Source organism: Notolepis coatsorum, assembly GCF_963971535.1.
Source record: "Notolepis coatsorum genome assembly, chromosome: 6".
Lineage (NCBI taxonomy): Eukaryota > Metazoa > Chordata > Actinopteri > Aulopiformes > Paralepididae > Notolepis > Notolepis coatsorum.
This window is the reverse complement of record NC_140170.1, coordinates 135,400,263-135,416,093: the sequence shown is the minus strand read 5'-3', so window position 1 is coordinate 135,416,093 and position 15,831 is coordinate 135,400,263. Positions and strand designations below refer to the sequence as shown.

Below are 15,831 nucleotides of genomic sequence, written 5' to 3'. Positions count from 1 at the left end.
CAGGCTTTCTCTGCCTTTGTCTTTAGTGTCACGGAATATCAGCCCCAAGCTTGTGTCGTCGAGCAGTGGTGCTAACTCACAGTATGCATCTGCATTACGCTTGTCGTCCAGGGATTGTGCTTCCGCCGTCAGGTCTCCCGTGGGGGCCGTCAAGATCGTCGTCTTCAGTCCCACACCGTGCATGCAGCATAACATGCGCTCTTCCCAGAGTGAGACGTGAGACGAATCGAGACGACGCCCGGAGAGTAGTGGGACAAGAAGACTTCATCTTCGGGGCGCGGACAGCGTACGTCACCAGGCCAACGCAGCTGCAGCAGGCCCAAAGGAAGGGACTGATCGTGGACACAGGTGCGTCGTCCCACGTCATCAACGACAGGAGTCGGTTCAAGAACTTTGACAACACTTTCCACCCGTAGAGACACAGCATGGAGCTGGCAGACGGGAAGCGCACCTACGGGTTGGCCAAATGAGGGCCATTTGCTCCTTCCCTTGGTCGCCATCCTCCTTTTTGATGGTAGGCGTAGCTTTAGCTCTGTTGGTATAGCCTTTAGCCACGCGGTGCTCCCGGCGCTAAACTAGCCTATACTTCAGCTAAAATTGCTACCCTTATTATTTCGCCCCTGCGTGATCTGGGCCCATAACCTGTTGACAGAATTGGCTATGGGGCGACAATAATATACTCATGAGGCATGGTTACTACCTTAAGCCCTTAATGGTTTATTATTTGCATTGGTTCATAGTACAGCAGCGCATGAGGTCTCCTCTCCGTGAGAGGTAGATGGGGAAGAGACAGAAGGGGGAGTCGGCATCAGCTTTTATACTCTACCTGGCGGTAACATTAAAAGCTCCGCCTATAGCGCCCTCCAGTGGAAACAGTTATGTACAGTCAGTGGAAACAGTTGTGTACAGTTAGACAGTTGATTGATTGATTGATTGAAAACTTTATTAACAGATTGCAGAATGGGTACAATACAGTACAGCTCAATACACACAATTGTTAAGGGGATGCAGACCAGAGAAAGACTTTCGTCTTGTTTCCACCAGGGTCCCCCATTTTCAATTCATCAGGACATATATGACATACATGACATACAGATAGTCAGTACTGCTACATCTATACATTTATGACATACCAGATTTGCAAATACAGTACTGTTTGTGATACAGAAGGAGTCAAGAAAAGGGAGTATATACATTTGACGTAGAAACTGTACATTGGAGGAGGTTGGGTGGGGGGGGTTGGGTACACTGGGATATTGACAACCATACTGGGTAATTTACATTGGAGGTGGTTGGGGGGGGGGGGGGGGGCACACTGTATAGACAAGCAAAACTGTACATTGAGGGGGGGGAGACTCTGTACAAACAAACAAAATTGTACATTGGACTATTGACAAAACCATACTAGGTAAATGACTGTACATTGGAGGGGGTTGGGTTAGGATATTTACAGGGGCCAGTGTTGAATTGCAGTCTCCCGTAGGTGTCTCTTGAGAGAGGTTTTGAAAGTGGGTAGTGATCCACATTCCTTTACAGCTTTGGGTAGGGCGTTCCACATTGATGTGGCATAATTGCGAAACGTGTTTAGTCCCTTATTTGAGCCGAATCTGGGTTTAACATGATTTGTGGAGCTCCCTCTGGTGTTGTGATCGTGGTATTCACTGACCTTTGGGAAGTATTTTGCCATGTACATGGGTACCTTGGTCGTGTAGTGTATCTTGTAGACCAGGCCCATTGCAAGTTGCTGTACTCTGTCATCTACTCTAAGCCATCCTAGGTTGTCAAAGTGGGCAGGGGTGAGGTGGGTTCTAGGAGTAAGGTCAAGCAGTAGTCTGACCAGTTTGTTTTGAGATGTTTGTAATTTTGTTTTTAGCGCCTTTGAGGTGCTTTGGTACCATGAGGTGCAAGCATAGTCGTAGTACCCCTGAATGAGTGCTCCTGCCAGAGTCTTCAGGGTATTCTTGTTTACCAGAGAGGAGATCCGGTACAAGAATCGAGTTCGTTGGTTGACTTTTTTTATTACATTGGATGCCATTTTGTCACAGGAGAGATTAGCCTCTAGGATGGAACCCAGGTAGGTAATTTCATCTTTCCTTGTGACAATATTGTCACCCACTGTAACTGAGAAGCCGTCGGTCTTGCTGAGTTTGTTATTTGAACCGAAGAGAATGGACTCTGTTTTGCCCATGTGTAATGATAGTTTGTTATCAGCGAGCCATATGCAGATTCTGCCTAGTTCCGAGCTGAGGGTTTTTTCAACCTGTAACTTGTTCTTGTCAGAGACCAGCAGGGCTGAGTCGTCCGCAAACAGGAACAAGTTGCAGTCACAAGCTGACGACATGTCATTTGCATAAATTAGGAACAGTAGCGGTCCTAGTATGCTTCCTTGTGGAACACCACAGCTCACTGTGAGAGGGGGGGATAGGGTACCGTTTACCTCCACCATCTGTTCCCTCCCCTCAAGGTAGGATTGCATCCAGCTCACTGATAGACTATCAAAACCAATTGCTTTTAGCTTGTCAATCAGAATGGAGTGATTGACCGTGTCAAAGGCCTTTTGTAGGTCCAGCATGACCATGCCGCAGTATTTGCCTGCGTCCACCTCTTGTTTGATGTGGTCATTCAAATAGAGAAGGCATGTGTCAGTGGAGTGGGATGTTCTGAAGCCAGATTGGAATTCGTAGATTAGATTTTTTTCCGCTAGGTACTTTTCGACCTGTTCGTAGACTATTTTTTCCATGACTTTCGAGATGGAGGTGAGAATAGAAACAGGGCGGTAGTTGCCTGGGTCTAATTTGCTGCCCTTTTTGTGCAGAGGGGTCACCCTAGCAATTTTGAAGTCCTTGGGGACGTGTCCCTGTTTTATGGAGAGGTTTATTATGTGTGTGATGATTGGGGTGATGGCGGCTGCTGAGTCTCTGAGGAATTTGGAGGGGATGTTGTCATGGCCAGTGGCCTTGTTAGGTTGGAGGGCGCTCAGTTTATTGAGTACCTCATCTGTTGTTACCATTTCCAGCTTGAAGTCGTCCTTGCGGACCCCTAGGTTTTTGTAGTAAGCTACTATGTGTTCTACCCCATAAAGCCCTGAGTGGGAGGGTAGTTTGTTTACCAGTGTTGTGGCTATGTTTGTGAAGAAAATGTTTAAGTAATTGGCTACATCCAGCTTGTCTGTGATGAGCGTGTTGTCCGTTTTTATGTTTATGTTTGAGAATCTGGTTTTAAGTTTTTTACTGCATCCTAGTTGATTATTGAGTAATTTCCAAAGTTCACGTGGTTTGTTTTTGTTTTCCTCAGTTTTGTCATTGATGAAATTCTTTTTTGCAGTTTTGATCATGGAGTTTACGTCGTTTCTTAGTCTGTTTCTTTCTAGTTTGAGTTCAGTCACGTGGGCTTGGAGTTCACTGCTCGTGCTTTTAGTAAGCTTTGACTGACTTTTACGAAACTCAGAGCATTTTTTGTCTCTGGTTTTCATAGCGGCCAGTATTTCGGAGTGCATCCACGGCTCAGCGCGATTTTTTACCCTGGTGGTTCTTAGGGGGGCCATGTCGTTTAGTATTGTTGAGAATTTGGTTTTGAAACCAAGCCATGTTTCTTCAACCAGTGTACCATTGAGTTCATCTGACCAGTCCAGGCTCTCCAGTTCAAGGTTAAAGGCCTCGCTAGAGTAGGTTTTAAGGTCTCTAGATGTGACTGTTTTGTGGCAGCCAGCCTTTTGTTTTAGTTTTTTGCGGGTACAGAATATCATATAATGATCACTTAACCCGCATGCTATAACCCCTTTCTTGGAGATCTTGGACTTGTCGGAGGTCAGAATGAGGTCAATGGTAGTCTGAGTTGATTCACATACACGTGTGGGTTGGGTGATTAGCTGGCTGAGGCCGTGCAGATCACAAAACCTACTGAATGACTTGAAGACGGGTGCATCTTTTCGTTGCATATCCGTGTTCCAGTCTCCAATAAGAATTTTGTCTACATCCTCAACTCCAGCTAAACACCCATCCAGTGTATCATAAAAATCACTATGATCTGGCGGCCTGTAGACTGTGCCAACCAGTAGGGATTTCGCCCTTTCGAATAGGATTTCCACCCATACAGTTTCAATTGATTTATGATTCAGGTCATTTCTGTTGATGAATTTGGTGTCCTTGTGTATGTACATACAGACACCACCTCCATGTTTGTTCCTATCATTCCTAATTATTGAGTAGTTCTCAATCTCTATCTCTGGATCTTTTACAGAATCGTCAAGCTTAGTTTCTGAGAAGCACAGTATGTTTGCCTTACCATTTATGAATAATTGTTTGATTTCATCCAATTTGTTTTTTAAGCTGTTAATGTTAATGTGAAAAATGTTCAGTCCATTGGCGTTGGTTATTTCATTTATGTTGGCAGGTTCGAAGTATTGTTCGTTTGTGATCTGTTCCTCTGTGTGGTGCTGGGGGGCTTTGTTGTTGAGGGTGGGAAGGGGGGAGGGGGGGTCGGGTCCCGCTCCGTGCTGGAACAACAAAGAAGGGGGGAGGGGGGAGGTCGGGGCCCGCGCCGTGTTGGAACAACAAAGGACTCGTTCCTGGATGTTTCCGTTGTTAGCTCTGCTAGCTAGCCGGCTATCGGGCGTCGAGATGTTTAAATCCCGCGTCGAGTTGGTCGTCATGGTTTCGACCCTCGGTTCACCTCCTCTCGTCTCTGCCTCACGTGTGCTCGTCTGCTGCGGCGTCATTGGGGAACAGTTGCCGTCCGCGCAGTGGATGTTGCCACGGGTCGAGTTGTTGATGTTGTTGTTGGTCGCGATGGAAACCACCTTTGCTTCTTGCGCTGCCAGACCAAGTCTTCTCGCCTGAGTTCTGGTCAAGACCGGGCCTGGGTTTAAATGAATGTCTCCCGAAAGTAGTAGAACCAGGATGATCATGGTCCTACGGTCCAATCTGCCATTCGGGGGTAAGTTCTTACGTGCCGGGCTCGCTGTTAGTAGCGTGTGTATAGCCGCCGTTCCGACGTGTAGATGTTTCTTTTCAGAGCCATTGAGAAGGTAGAAGTCACTGTGGGTCTCGTTAAATCCGTTTTCACTTCTCTCCACTTCTGTTAGATGTTGCTTCATTGATGAATTGAGGTATAAATCCGTAATCCATATTATGAGGAGGAGAAAATGTGCACAAAACCTTGTTGTTTTGGATCGATGGTGAGAGCTCTCTGTAATGCGACTGCTCATGACTGCGCCGGATTATAGACTTACTTGCAATCCTACAGATATAACCTCTAACTTTAACAAATAGTTTTCGATATCAATCTCTGGATCCTGTACAGATGAATCTAGTTTCGTTTCTGTGAAACACAATATGTTTGCCTTACCGGTCATAAACAATTGTCTGATTTCAGCCAGTTTAGGTCTCAGGCTGTTAAGTCACTTAAGTGCTAAAAGGTACTGAATGAAATGAAACCTTTTATAACCGTTATTAGCATACAAAAACGTAATTTGTATGGCATAGTTTCGTTTTAATGCTTAATTTGTTGTTTTCGTGTAGAAAATTAAGCCTTTTCGATAACTTGTATGTGCTTTAGACTTATGCGGAATCGTTATTTTATTTTGAAAAACCTGGACCGGAAGTTGTATTGTTGCTGCTGCTAGCGGAACACAGGTCTAATGTAAACACTACAAGACGCTGCTTCGTAGGTAAAACAGGTCAGAATCTATTAGAGAATGGCGAAAATACAGATACTTAGAGCACTTGTCAATCAGCGACTGACTGCGGCTGCAGAGGAGATATTCGGGGTTGTTGAAAGAACGATAGCTGAGTACGAAGAGGAAGTTTCTCGGTCGAAGCAGGAGATAGAACGACAACGCAAGCTATTGGACGCCGCTCTGAAGCCAGAGATAAAACTGCACACAGCAGGTTTGTGATTGTGTCTTATCCTTGTAGAAATCTAGGGTTTTATTAAATTGATTGAAGGGTCGTTTTAGTTTCAAAACTGTTTACTGTCCAACTCCACGTCCCTTAATAACGTAAGTTACCTCCCATCCCTTATTAGCTAACGTTATGTGCTCATGATGATGAACTGCTAGCCAGCTAACGTGCTACAAGAGGTCCTCTTGTTTCCTGGATGAATGTGGACCAACAAGGTAGATCTGCCAGATCGGACGGTCCGGAACAAATGTGCTTACAGTTATTTTACATTTTAAAGCAGGGGGTGGTTAGGGTCAGGTATATGCATATTAACAACTTTTAAGGATACAATTACGACGACTTGCGACTTTGCAGCTTGGCCAAAAAATGACGACCAAAAATAAAACGCCGATGACCCTGTCCGTCCAATCAACCTACCCGAAATGGTGAAGCGGGAACAATATACGTATAATAATAATATAGATTAAATGTCAGGGCCGTTTCTAGCTTTTTGGGGGTCCTATGCTAAATGTTGTTTGGGTGCCCTAATTTGTGAAACTATGGTGAGGGGTTCCAAACCCTTCAAGGTGGGTATGCATTTCACATTTAAATGCATCGATCTGGTGCACTTTAAGAGGAAAAGAGGCTAGATCCGTGGACAAACTTGTATATGTTTTTTTTCTCACAAATTCAAATCAAACATCTCAAGTTGACCCCAGCAATGACAGAAAATTATAATAAATGGGAAACACTGGGGCTCCCCTACATCAAGAAACTCCTGAAAACGTACATGATCTACCGAATCTGCATTATAACATCTCCCGATTTATGCACATAAATGTAAGGAAGCGTATTGCTGCCACACCAGAAACAGAAAAAAAGATCAGTATCACGTTACTGCATTTTCCTTAACTTTCTGACTTACAATATTGACATTTTAAATGGAACTATTTAAGATAGTCGGTGGTCGGTGATGATGAGCTCAAATAGGTTATTATAATAAACACTGAATGGAGCAATATAGCCTTGTTGTTAGCTAGACAGCAGGCTATACGGTCTTCTTCAGTTGAGTTACACTTTGAAACATGTTTCTATTAGCGAGTCTTGCTCTAGCGATGCATCATCACAACAACACGTGCAGCTCTACAACAACAATGGCTTATTTATCTATAAAGAAGACAATCCCATCGCTGACAACAAGTACTATAGTCACACACAGGCCTGCCGTGTTTTATGAATGAAGTAGATTTTCATTTAATCGCCTTGGTATATTTTGAAATTGTATGGAAGGCCTTGTTTAATACCATTATGTCTCTGACTTTTGCTATGGCCACAACTAAAGGCTGAACTGGAGACCGAAACGTATAAAAGGGCGCCCAAGACATCTGAGTTAATAAAAAACATGGTATTTTTTTATTCAGAAGAAATAAACAGACTAAAAAGTGACAAACAAAAAAGGCTTAGAGATCCCAGCCAAACAAAAGCTCCTGGGCCACACAATGCCCTTCCCCCTAATCTACCAAAAAGAGTAAACTAAACTGAAACAAAACTAAACCTGATAACTAGACTACTGGTGATCTCCAAACTAAAGTAACCAAACCTGATAACTAGACTACTGGTGATCTCCAAACTAAAGTAACCAAACCTGATAACTAGACTACCGGAGATCTCCAACCCAAACTAAAGTAACCAAACCTGATAAATAGACTACCGGAGATCTCCAAGGTCAATGGTCTCTAACACCCTCAAGACCCCTACGCTCTGCATCTTCTGGCCGCCTGAGACCTACTCCTATCCAATCTCCGGGAGGGTCATCAAAGAGAAGTCGCCTATTCTCGGTCCTTGCCCCACAATGGTGGAACGAACTTCCCACCACAGGACAGCCGAAACCCATCCAATCTTTCGCCGTCGACTAAAGACGCACTTCTTCAATCATTATCTGAAATGAAAAAAAAATTATAAAAAATTGAACCCTAACTAACCTTACTTTCATGCACTTTTCCTAATATACTAACCTACACTGCAGCACTCAACACTTTGATGAACATTGTTACTCAGCTGATAGAGTTGTACCCTTCCTGCTGTCTTGTTGTACAAAACTTGTAAGTCGCTTTGGATAAAAGCATCAGCTAAATGACTAAATGTAAATGTGTTCCTCAAGTATCCTTTACCCTTCATTGACTGATTCCAGTGCTTCACAAGTTAACGGTACACCCATACAGACGAGGGGGTGACATTGTGAAAATGTACTTTTGAGAAGAGAACTGTATTGTTCTCTCCAAGCCTCCAAGCCCTTTACTATTTGACATACAATGCCACTGACCCTTAGCTGCCAGAGATGTACCCCTCCTGTTGACATGTTGTTCACAATCTGTAAGTCGCTTTGGATAAAAGCTTCAGTTAAATTACTCAATTCTATTGGATTTATCACCTAGGAACTGTCACCAGTTGGTCTGAAAATAAAGATTTTGATATTTGCCATTTTCTATACAACATGGCTAAAATAGACGTGTGATTGGAACCTTTAAAGGGGTTCAACAAGTTAATATACTAATATAGGTCATTGAAGTCCCCTGATTTAGAGACGTTTTTTGCTGAAAGAAAACACTCAGGGCTAGATCCACAAAGAATGGATTGCACGGAGCAAGTTGCACCCTTACTTACAATTCATTATGAATCTGCACGGTGATTGATTGAATGAAAATTTTATTAACAGATTGCAGAATGGGTACAATACAGTACGGCTCAATACACACAATTGTTAAGGGGATGCAGACCAGAGAAGGACTTTCGTCTTGTTTACATCAGGGTCCCCCATTTTCAATTCATAATGAATTGTAAGTAAGGGTGCAACTTGCTCCGTGCAATCCACTCTTTGTGGATCTAGCCCTCAGATTATTACCTCTCTGTTTCAGTCATGTTCTCAATGGGCTGTTTCTGTGCCTGTAACGAGCAAGCTGCTTCTATTGTACAAATACAGTAATTATCATACATGTAGCAGTGGTGCGCAAGCCTGTACCATCAAACAAAAATCAGATCCAACTTTCAGATTAGATGTTGCAGATCAAATATCACTCAATCTTGTCGTTAGAAATGTTGTCAAACTTATTTTAGGTTCAACTTTAGGTAGAAAAGAGAATAATTACGCACGAGTCGCCATCTTGCACACGCACGTTTTATGAACAATTTCTTTACATGCACATTATTAATTACGACGATTGTGGCTTCAATTCTTTTTTTTATTGACTTTTTCTCCTTTTTCTATTTTTCTCCCATCCCAATTCCATTGTGCCAATTCTCCCCTCCCCTGTCTTGAACGTTGCTCGCATATTCCCCCCACTGGCCGGTTGTAGGGAGGATAGAAGCCTTGCATCACGTGTCCCCTCCGATACACGAGGAGGCAGCCTGTCGCATCTTTTCACCTGCCAGCGCGGACTCTCATTGGCGAGGTGTAACGTGTGGGAGGCTCACACTACCCCCGCCATTTCCTGTCTCTGCTGTGCAGGCGTCCCCAACCGACCTGTAGGAGTCGCTGTCCACAACGTCCAGATTACCAGTACACCCATCAATTTTTTAGTGTGACGGCTCGCCCAAGCCGGAGGCAACGCTGACAGCCGGAGTCGAACCCGGTGTCTCTTGCGTTGGTGACGCGCGCAATGTCCGCTGCGCCACCCAGCCGCCCCCCTTGTGCCTGCAATTCTGATACTCATTTCAAGAGGGAGGGTTCTTGTCACAGCTGAACTGCAGAAAAGGCACAACAGGTCCCCTTTAACACATTGGCGACCACGGTTTGCAGTGTAATATGGTTCTGGACGACCAGGGTTTGTCAACAAACCGATGTACTTTCTAACAGCTATATATATACTTTATAGTATTGCTATCTGTCCATTCTCATTGTCACTTGAGTGCATAAACCGTGCCTTCATAATGGCTTAAAGAAAATAAAAATCCATTGGTTGGTTGTCATTTTATACCGTCGTGAATATAAGCTTTATCGCAGTTTTCGTCTTGTCTTTTTTCTGGGAAGCTAGATATGAGGCTAAAGGCTAGTCACATTATATCAAACGCCATTTCAGTTGTATATATACGAATGAAATAAAACAAACTGCTTAGCATCCGGACTATTACAGCGCATCTATGGATGAAATGGGGGCGGCGGGGGACGCCGATTAATATTATTGATTAGCAATACAGTGTGCGTTCAAGTAGCCACATTCAACTGATCGATCGCTTGCGTGTTACAACAATGTCTAATCCGGCTGTAATTTGGGTGAATAGTATCCTACCGTCAGCCCATGTGATCGCCGGCAGCATTTCGTCATTATTCATCGGAATCTGGTAGATCAATATGTCCATTGGCTGATCATAAATCCCATTATTCCAGGCTGAAATCTGCGTTCGGTAACGTGATCAAAGATGGAGGATGTTCGGCTGGGATCCAGGCTCATATGAAACGCCCCTAGACAATAAAAAAAAAATCCCATTTGGCCTCAATGATACTGCAGTGGAGCGATGGCGCCCCTAAGAGGATCTGGCCGGTATTGCATGTTTCGGAAATCAAATATGCGGGTAGATCCTGCAAGTCGATCGGGGACGTTAATACCGTTATTAATATGGAATAAAACAATAACAACTTGCCACGAGTTAACTCGTGGCTCTGGTCCTCAACGGGTGGAATCGAAACACGAGTTAACTCGTGGTTGGGCGGCAAAGTGTTAAACTTGTTGTGAAACGGTCAAGGTCAACTTTATTTATAAAGCACATTTAAATCAACCGAAGTTGTACCAAAGTGCTGTACAATATAAAAACAGAAATACTAAAAGAAAATACAGTATACAGTACACGCAGTCATAAAAACTACAATCATATTTTAACAAATTTTTTAACAAAATAAACAATCACCACACGACCGGGGATGTTTGGCTTACCAAGCCTCAGAACGCCAATCTTCAGCTGTGTTTAAAAAATGTGTAGGGTCTTGGCAGACCTAATTTCCAGTGGAAGTCAAGACTGTTCCATATTGGGCGGCTGAGTGGCGCAGTGGGCAAGGCGCTCGCCACTAACGCAGGAGATGCTGGTATCGAGCCCAGCTCTCGGCGTTGCTACCGGCTTGGCCGGCCGTCATACTAACACAATTGGCAGTGTTAGAGGGTGGGAAAGCCGGTGGGACGTTGTGGACAGCGACTCCTACAGGTCGGTTGGGTGACGCCGGTGCGGCAGAAACATGAAGTATCGGGGCAGCGTGAGCCTCCCACGCGTTACTCCTCGCCACTGAGAGTTCGAGCTGCTGCGGTGAAAAGATGCGACAGGCTGCCTCCTCGTGTACCGGAGGGGACACGTGATGCAAGGCTTCTATCCTCACTACAGCCGACTATGCCTCCCCCTCACTACAGTGGGAGGCATAGTCTAGCAACGTTCAAGACGGTGGAGGGAGGAATTGGAAATACGAAATTGGGATGGGAGAAAAATGGGGATGAAAATGAAATGGGGATAAAAAGTTTAAAAAAAAGACTTCCATATTTTATAGGCCGTATGGTGAAGGCTGAGAAGTGGCTAGAAAACGATTCTCGTTCCCACCTCGGCGAATTACACAATTTTCACTCTGGGTGAAAGATGTATTGGTGTAGATTTAGGAACAAAAAGTTCTCCATTGACAAAATAGCCCATTTTGCGCAATCATCATTTTAAAGTCGGGACTAGATCTTTCCTCGTGAATGGATATGTTGTCACTGCAGAGTTTAATTTGACGCAATTGGTGCGAGTTCGGTCACATATCTTGCGCTCGACCAATAGCAGCTCTCTTTGTTGCGAGGTCCTCGCAACAAAGAGAGCTGCTATTGGTCGATCCGGTGTCAACAAAGAAATTACATCCACACTCTAACGTTACGGACTAAAATGGACAGAAAATACCTTCTAAAGTTCGCAAAATGGTTTCTAAACAATGTTATATGCATCTCACGTCCGTTCAGAAAGAACGTCTACAAGATTTTACACAGACACGGTGGGATAGATATAGAAACTGCGTCGAACGGTGGCTTAACCTACCAGGCCAGAATCATACCATTGTGGAGACATACAAACATTGTTTAGAGATCGATTTGTGTCATAAATGTCATGATATATATTTGTATATCTGTATGTCGTGTATGTCATAAATGTCATGATCAATTGAATATGGGGGACCCTGATTAGATTAGAATTAGATTGTACTTTATTGTCATATTTGTATACAACGAGATTTGGGACTCAAACCTAAGGTGCAGTAATAAAAGAGAAACATAAAATCTTATACAGAAACATTAAATGCTATACAATAAGACAATGTTAGTCATGTACAATATACAAAATAACAACAATATACAGAATAGCAATTCACAAATAACAATCACAGTGTCAGACGGTAGTGGGTGGGTATTGCACTGTGGATATTGCACATCAGGATGTTGCACAGTGTGGGAGGAGGGGGAAAGGTGAATTACCCTAGACCAGTCTACCTTTGATGGTCTTAGCAAATATGTGTGCCACCTGTATGGCCACTGGCCAGCCATCAGCTAAGAATGTGAATAGAATAGAGTATTGCGAGCATTATCATGGAAACCGGAACTCAATTGTAATGATTGCTGTAGTACCACGATTAGGACAATTGGCCCCATATTACAAGATATGTCATTTTGGACTGGACTGCTCTGCACAGTTTGGTGCATTTTTGTTCTTGGGAAGGCAGTTTTAGTCAGAAGAATAGAAAAAGAAGAAATGGGGTGAGGTCACACTAAGTAAATACACACAAAACTGCCAGTCCTATAGACCAGTCACCTAATGATCCATTATATTGGCTTGCATGATAATGGGAAGTATGATACAGTGTCTAACTGAAATTCTGATTTTAATTGACATACGGGAGCTATTTGGGCCCTGGGACAACAATGCAATTTTTCTTATCTTGTCCAGTCTTAGCCAGTGATATTTTGTTACACTTGCTCTACAGTAGTCGGCTTGCTTTTATCCAGCAGAATTTCTCTGTTCTTCCTTGCAGACTCCCAACATCTCTTTGTCTGTGAAGAGGAGGGTCCCCCTGAGCAGGAGGAGGAGAGGAGCCCCAGTCCGGCCCAAGGGGAGTCCCCACGGATCAAAGAGGAACGGGAGGAACTGTGGTCCAGTGATAAAGAAGACTTGCTTCAAAGTCTAGATGAGGCAGATACCGTCTGCGTGAGAAATGAGCATGGCCATGGAGACCAGATCCAGCCCTTACATATCTACCTGTCATCCAGTGTGGAAGATGGAGAGGATGATCTTGTAACCAACACCATAACCGGACAGGTGAAGTCAGAACCTGGTGGAGAGGAGGACTGTATCATGTTAGAGCCAGACACAGGCCGTCAGCCTCTCTCCACAGGCTGTTCTGCAGCTGAGGTCAAAGAGAGTGACAGTGACAGTGACTGCAGAGAGACTGAGGGAAGCCATGTCGGTTTCAACGCACTGAAACTGATGGCACAAAATGCTCATATTGATCCTCAGGAGATGACATTTAGGGAGTTGCCCAGGCGACAATTTTGTGCTCCTCCTCATGAAGGGTTTTCCCCCCACTGTAACGATGATTTAATGAAGAATGTGGAGATGCAGGGAGATGACACAGATCCTGATTGCGATGACTTTGGACCGGCTACTGCAGAGTCCATGGACAGTTTGGGCATTGATTTAGAGGCGGGCAAAGAATCCGATCTTAGTTTCTCTCCCTATCAAGACTTTTATGGCGACGGATCGCTTCAGTGCCACTCTTGCCTTAAAGTGTGTCATACAGAGCACGACTTGAAGAAACATTTAAGGGTTCACACCGGGGAGAAGCCATTCCGCTGTGTCGTCTGTGGGAAAGAGTTCAACCAGAAGGAGAACCTGCGAGCGCATTTCAAGACTCACACTGGAGAGCGGCCGTTCAAGTGTTGTGTCTGTCGCAAGCGTTTCTCCCTCAACGGCAACCTGAAGAGGCACATGATGATTCACACGGGAGAGAAGCCGTTCGGCTGTAGTGTGTGCGACAAGAGGTTCAATCAGAGAGGCACCTTGAAGCAGCACATGAACACTCACGTTAGAGAAAGCTTTCCACTGCAGGGTCTGTAACCAAGCGGGGCGTGTTTCACATACACATTAATATTCTGATGTTGATCCAAGACACTTGAATACAGGGCTGGGAGTTGTGCCGTCTTCTAAGGTATACCATCATGGATGCATTCAAAGCTATGTGTTTATTTTTAATTTTTTTTACAATATTGTCACCAACAATAGACATATTTGATTTAGTCTAATCTCAACTACCAAAAATTGCACATTGTAGCGTTATTATAAAGAATTTGTGATTGGAATTCTGTGAGAAAAGATCATTTTGAATAACATAGAACTAGGGCTGGGCGATATGGAAAAAAATCATATCGCGATAACTACCGTACTTTTCGGACTTATATGTGACTCGACGTGACCAAACCCGAAAATGTAAAAATCTAAATATTGCTTTTTTGACTGCATTGAAATGTTATTTATCTGTTCCCTTATTTGCTAAACTTAATACAACTTGTAAATGAGTTAATTCTTGTTATTTGTCCGACAGTATTGTGTCCCAATGCTAATGACATATGGTAATTAAACATTAAAACACCTGCGGCTTATAGTCCAGTGCGGCTTATATATGTACACATCATTCAATTTAGCTGCTGCGGCTTATAGTCAGGTGCGGCTTATAGTGCGAAAAGTACGGTATATGATAATTTTATTTTATTTCTCGATATCGATAATTATCGAATTGTTATAAGTATATACATTTTTTTTTTTTTTTTAACAACAGATGTATGTTTATTTTGCAGCAATTCTTTGTCATTGCCGCCATCTTTAGTGTTACATCCCCTCACACTCCAGTTCTCAGGCTGCAGCTGGTTTAAAAGCTAAAGTAAACCGGCTTCTCTGCTGGCTGTGGCTCCAGAGGAGTTGAACAGTTCTGGCTCTGCTAGTTTATTTTCGATCTTTTGGCGCTTTTTTGGTGGACAAACCACCGCACATGTGCACTGTGACTCGTGACTGGAGTCTAGTTCTGCTAGCACACATAGCCTACTGTGTACAGACGGTTTCAAAATGTATTTTAAATTAGAAAGCAAACAAAATAAATGGACAAGAGAAAAAGAAATCTGAATTTGGTCAGTATTGTCATTTGGACAAGCAAAGCAATTACTTTAAGTTGCAGGCATTTTTTTTTTTTTTTTCGATATTCGATATCGATTATTAAAATATATCGCGATATTTATCGTTATCGTTATATCGCCCAGCCCTACATAGAACTACATATCACCCAGCCCTACTTAAATATTCTGATTATGATTTGGCACATGTAAGCACCATATCCTGTTTACAATAGCTGGCATAATTTAAAGGGGAACTATCTTATAAATGGCCTTTTTGAGTGTTTAGCATTGTTTCCTAGCTATGTGAACTTATATTAATATGATCTATGTCTCAAAATTCTCATATTGGCGCATTCTTCCAATTCTCCTCTCACAATATTCACCCTCACTGAACTGAGTCATTTGAAAATGTGCCCTATATGTGATGTCATAAAGACACCGCTGCATGTTAATGTTCAGGCGGGGCCGACGCTGCACAGTGGTTTAGGAGCCCAGGCTCAAAACAGCTCGAGATCTTGAGGTAGAAAAATGCTGTTTTTGAGGACTTGATTAGAAATACAAAACAATGAATAAAAAAAAAATATATATTACAGAGGTGTTCCATAGACTCACAGGAATTGTGTAAAAGTGCCCAAATAGTGAAAGAAATAGTAAAATAGTTCCCCTTTAATATCCTAACTATTAGAAACCTCAATATATGATCACTGGGCTCATGCCGATATTAGCCAGGACCCTGAGGCATGTAAACACCCGTTATCCTGTGTATTGTTTGGCTTTTGTGGTTTGTG

General features: G+C 43.3%; 1 protein-coding gene across 1 annotated transcript; it reads left to right on the top strand.

Moving 5' to 3' along the window:
• Positions 1 to 5,695: 5,695 nt before the first annotated feature.
• Positions 5,696 to 14,579, top strand: LOC311230607 (uncharacterized protein; the record flags this gene model as incomplete). The annotated part of the gene is made up of 2 exons (XM_084316935.1): positions 5,696 to 5,888; positions 12,913 to 14,579. 2 exons carry the CDS (start codon positions 5,696 to 5,698, stop codon positions 13,992 to 13,994), a joined length of 1,275 nt encoding a protein of 424 aa, XP_084173061.1. The 3' UTR covers positions 13,995 to 14,579.
• Between the last annotated feature and the right edge of the window lie 1,252 nt (positions 14,580 to 15,831).